The 5582-nt window shown below is 32.6% G+C and overlaps 1 protein-coding gene across 1 annotated transcript; it reads left to right on the forward strand.

The window, feature by feature from the left end:
* The first annotated feature begins 3675 nt into the window (after positions 1-3675).
* Positions 3676-5582, forward strand: LOC107794836 (putative pectinesterase 11). Its single transcript, XM_016617373.2, has 5 exons — positions 3676-4025; positions 4226-4385; positions 4545-4733; positions 4950-5182; positions 5288-5582. Exons 1-5 carry the CDS (start codon positions 3766-3768, stop codon positions 5487-5489), a joined length of 1044 nt encoding a protein of 347 aa, XP_016472859.1. The 5' UTR covers positions 3676-3765; the 3' UTR covers positions 5490-5582.

Consider the following 5582-nt stretch of genomic DNA (forward strand, 5'->3'; position numbering starts at 1 on the left):
AGTAGGAAAGCATAAATTCTTCCAAGATCGCCAATGATAATTCTTATGATCACCATCTATTCCCCAGAAGAAATTGACAAAGTATTTTTCAATGAGATGAAAGGTTTCTTTAGGAGGGCACATAGCAGAAAGGGTATAAATAGGAAGTGATTGCAATACGCTGTTAATAAGAACCAATTTTCCTCCATGGAAAATTTCATGCCAACCATGGAGTCTTTTTATCACTTTGTGAACCATGTTGTCAAAATAAGCAACTTTCTTTCTGCTCACATAAAGAAAGCAATCGAGATAGTTAAAAAGGAATTCTTTGTCCATGAAACCTGTACAATCCCTCATCCTATTAATTCTGAGAGCACGTGTGTTAGGAGCAGTCAAAAAGAAACTTTTTTCCCTATTGACCAGTTGGCCAGAGCTTCTCTCATAATCGTCAATCACTTTCATAATACTCATGTTTTGGCCACTTAGACATTTTATCAATCACTTTTATCCGTGCCCTACCAGTACCCCTACCGATCATAAGGGTGTGGTACATGTACTTAAGGATAATTTTAAATTAAAAATAAAAAAATATTTAAATACAAACAAACTTTAATGGATTAAAAAAAATTCAATACTTATTAAAATAAAATTACAATTTACAGAATTTTTTAGTAACTTCTATTGGTTCTTCGATTGAAATTGAGCATTTATTCACCATGCTGTCTCCGATAAATAGTATTTCACTATAGGCATCGTCGTCTTCTTGAATTATTTTTGGAAGGCCAAAGTTTCTTCTCTTGCAATATTTGAGCAAATCTTCATTTCCTTCATGAGAATTAGGTAGAAGTTAGTAGGTAGGAGAATGTTTTTTTTTTTTTCAAACCAGTAGTATTAGTGCTAGTCTTGTGTTTTCTTATTCTTATATTTTGATTGCTACATGTTGTTTCTTTCGCTTCAGTTTTCTTATTATCTTTGTTACTGGCTTTTTTAATCTTTTCTTAAGCCGAGGGTCTATTGGAAATAACTTCTCTATCTTCTCAAGGTAGGGGTAAGATTACGTACATACTACCATCCCCAGACCCCACTTGTGAGATTACACAGGGTTTATTATTGTTAAAAATTAGTGTCTAGAACTCATCATTTTCCTAGTGTCATGTTATTTATTCATCTTCTTTCTCATGCTTCTAAATTTAGCAAGAACTCTCCTTCACAGAAGAAAGAAAACCATTTTTTCTCATTGAACTGATCAGATGACTCTGAAACTAATTATTTGAGGAAACTATAATTTAATAATATCAAATTCATGAGGAGTCCCGCACTAAAACAACTCATGCTTTACATGAATAAATTAATTGCTGAAATGAAAGAACATAATTATCTGTGCTACAAACCTCTAGATTGCAATCTGCAGGAAAATTAAAATCAAACAATACATGGAAAAAATTAAAAAGAGAAGGTGTGCTCAGTGGACGATTGAAAATGGATTTTGGTTTGGGAGACTTTCTATAAGTGTAATTAATTCAACTTATTAAATCGTTGGCTGAGTAATTTTTTTCAAACTTATAAGTAAAACGGAGTATAATTTATACCAAAAACGGTGTTTACATCATGCATATCATCATTCTATTAATCCAAAATAACAAGTAAAATGTTAGCATTAGTTTTACGTAGCGTGTCTTATTTGGTAGGTATAATTTATATCTTCCATTTTCTCCTTCTTCCAACAACTTTAAAAAATCTATTACTATTGACTAGAGTTCATCAACGAAAATGGCTGCTCCGCCATTGCAGGAGAATGGTTAAGCAGCTTTCTTGAAAATCACAAATTCATAGCTAGGAATGTTTCAGCCACCAACTATTTAAGTTGAGTATAACATTCCTTGCTTGTAATTTATAAATAGTGGTTTTAGAATAATTAATCCTTTTTTTCCAAATCTCACGTACGTCAGCTATAGTTATGTTATACGTTAATGCTCGATCATTAATTATATAAATCATTAATATTAAATCAGCATTATTGAGCAGTGATAGTTCTTTATGAAAGCTAAGGAGTTTCAACTGAACCCCATTCGCGGGTTGCCCTTCCATAATGTAAGTAAATCAACTGCATTAGACCCCACATTTGCAGAGGGTCATTTTTTGTTACACCTAATAGGCTATATATAAGTTTAAAAAAAAATTGTGAAGAAGGATATGAAACTGCTATAATTTCTACCAAGGAAATTGCACTTGAAATGAATATAGAACCCGAATTTTATAACAAACGTGTGATATGTAGGAAATGACAATTTGATGAGAATGTTGATAATGAAATCTCAAAATGTTTCGAAGAGTTCTTTAGAGTTGATTAGTTTTATACATAGTAGATAAGGTTATTTTTTCCCTTCAAAATAGATTTGTATAATTCAAAGCATATGAATATATTTTTTATTTTTTTATTTAGCAATAAAAACTAAGATTACTAGATGATAGAAATTTGAAAAAATATTGAATGTTCATTAAATCATATAATAATCAATTCGATATTGATGATTTAGATTTATTTTCTGAATTAAAAGTATCATGAAAAATAGTACAATTAGAAGATAGAGTATCAATTTAATAGATACACTCATTCAAATATAAATATTTTATTCTTTTCCAAATGTCTATATTTCTTATGGAATAATGTTAATAACTCTTATTACCGTTCTTCAGCGGAAAGAAATTGTGAAAACTAAAATTGATAAAATCTTACCTAACATCAACAATGTCTCAAGAAAATTAAATGGTTTAGCTATATTGTCAAATGAAAAATACTTAATGAGTTATTGATTATAAGAAAATTATCAATTACTTTGTATCTTAGAAAAGTTTAAAAATAAACTTCAAATAAATAAATAAATAAAATTTAAAAAGTTAAGGCCCCTCATAAAATTTGGCTTTAGGCCACAAAATTCGTCGGACCGTCCCTGACCATAAACATTTACTCCTATACTATTTATACATGTAAATTATATACCATTATATGCTAAAATGATTTAATAAATTGACTATAGTGTTCCTTGGATCGATGAAGAAGTACAGTGTGATAACAAATGAGATTCAAACTCATGCCTTATATCATGTTTTCAAGTATTCTAGAAAGCAAACACGGGCATCTTAAAATTTCTTTTTTATTCTAAGAGAATTTCTTTTTATTATTAAAAGAAAACCTATATTTTGCGGCATAAAAAATCCGATTATCTTGCCAATTCCGGAAAATTTCCGGGAAACCGCAGTCGCTATTCTTTGAGTGCGCACTCGTAATTTTCTTACTGTGCAATAGCTTTCAAACCACATAGGAGATGTAAATCATATTAGGCATGCCCGGTGCGACGAGCTCTGACTGAGGAGACTGCTGGTGAGGGGAATCGATCTCAAGTCTCTCATGTGGGAAACCGCTCACACAACCAACTCAACCATTTCTCGCAGGCAGAACTTTAAACCCGTGAACAACATTTCACTGTAATTATACTCCACTAATCTTGACTGCATGCAAAGGTTACGTGAAGGGTGAACAACTTAGACCTTAATCAATATTCAAGATCAGCATCAAAATTAATTAAAAGTCAGCCACCAATCCTTTGACCTTAATTCTCGGCTGCCGGCGTGCCTCCATTCATTAAGGAAGAAACCTTCATTATAAAGCTTAACTATGGGTGTGCTTTTACCTTTACTTTCAAATCATTTCTTAATTAATTTACTAATTAACTTTATTCTCTGCACCCCTATCGAGACAGGTGTTTGATTAACAATTTATTGCACATGGATGCTGCTTCATTGATAATCAAATTTCATGTTATATTTTTCATACTTCTACTAGTTTGTTCTAATAGTAATTCAACTTTAGCCATGGCTGCTAATGACTCTAGTTCAGGAGGAGTTACAAACTTTTCTACGGCCATTCTTATTAGAGTAGACCAATCTGGTCAAGGAGATTTCAAGAAAATCCAAGACGCTATTGATGCTGTTCCATCGAATAATTCTGAATTATTCTTCATTTGGGTTAAGCCTGGGACTTATAGGTTTGTGTTTATCATTTTGTAACTTTATAGTATCTTGTATTTTTACATGTTATAATAGGTAATTATTTGTCTTAATATTTTTCAAGTTACTGATCTTTTCTTATGTGCGGTCACACACGTAGTTATCATTTAGGTAGTCTGATAATGTAAAAATTATAGTAGATGTTAAAATAAATTCTTATGTATTTTTCATGGAGCAGAGAGAAGATTGTGGTTCCTGGTGATAAGCCATTCATAACGTTGAGTGGAACTGAGGCTTCTAACACCATAATTACATGGAGTGAAGGTGGAGATATTACTGATTCTCCTACACTAACTGTATTAGCTTCCGATTTTGTTGCAAGATATCTAACAATTCAGGTAACTATTATTTACTTAAGATTTAATTTTATACGACTACATTTTTACACTATTAGGTTATTTTAACATGTTGTAGTAGGTAATCTGTCTTATTTTCCAGGTTACTAAGTCCATGTTTTACTATAACAAAAAGCATATTTTGATTGTTTCAAAATGTAGAATTCATTCGGAACAAGTGGAAAAGCTGTAGCACTAAAGGTTAAAGGAGATAGAGTAGCATTCTATGGATGTAGAATTCAATCGTACCAGGACACTTTGTTAGACGATGCTGGGAGGCATTATTATAGCAACTGCTATATTGAAGGGGCCGTTGATTTCATTTTTGGAAATGCAGCATCTCTCTATGAAGTGAGTTATCATTATTCAAGAATTATCATTGGAAATTATCATTTTGTTTCCGACTATCAGTGTAGGTTAGCATGTTAGTTACCATCTTATTCATGTTACTTATTCATATTTTCGTAGATATTTACCTGTAATTACATTATAAATGATCTGACTCTGTCGATATTTTTCACCTTAGCAGTGCATATATGTGTGTAGTAATTTCTTTATATTTGGCAGAGGTGCCATATTCATTCAGTTGCAGCAGGAGCAATAACTGCTCAAGGAAGAGAGTCCCCTTTAGAAAATACAGGATTTACTTTTTTGGGTTGCAAGATAACAGGAACAGGAGGGAGCACTGCATTAGGGAGGCCATGGGGTTCATATTCGAGGGTGGTATTTGCCTACACATTTATGTCCTCTATCATACAGCCTGAGGGATGGAATGACTGGGGAGATTCTACCAAGCAAAGGTAACATTCATAGAAACTTAGTCACATTGAATAAAAGGTTCAAAGAGGTTACTAACTTCAAATTTTGAGTTTGACTCTTCGTTTCTCTATGTTTATTTTTGGCAGCACTGCATACTATGGTGAATACAAGTGTTATGGAGCAGGGGCTAATAGATCAAAGAGGGTGGGTTGGTCACGTAGCCTATCGAACGAGGAAGCTGCACCATTTCTGACCAAGAATATGATCGGAGGGCGAAGTTGGTTAAGGCCTGCGCCTACCCATTTCAAGAGACGTTCAACTATTGTAACTCCCACCGGAGAAAACTAAAAATCAACTACTCCAATTACCGTCATCACAAGATATATCAAGAGAAGCAGAAGACTCAAGATGATCAATTTCAGCTGATCTCTTGTGAAAATT

Source organism: Nicotiana tabacum, chromosome 7 (assembly GCF_000715075.1).
Source record: "Nicotiana tabacum cultivar K326 chromosome 7, ASM71507v2, whole genome shotgun sequence".
Lineage (NCBI taxonomy): Eukaryota > Viridiplantae > Streptophyta > Magnoliopsida > Solanales > Solanaceae > Nicotiana > Nicotiana tabacum.

Bases quoted from the DNA above. Each gene is read 5' to 3' on its own strand.
- LOC107794836 (XM_016617373.2), top strand. From the start codon at position 3,766: ATGGATGCTGCTTCATTGATAATCAAATTTCATGTTATATTTTTCATA. The intron at 4,734-4,949 runs GTGAGTTATCAT...TATATTTGGCAG, and splicing joins ATGCAGCATCTCTCTATGAA to AGGTGCCATATTCATTCAGT. The intron at 5,183-5,287 runs GTAACATTCATA...TATTTTTGGCAG, and splicing joins GGAGATTCTACCAAGCAAAG to CACTGCATACTATGGTGAAT.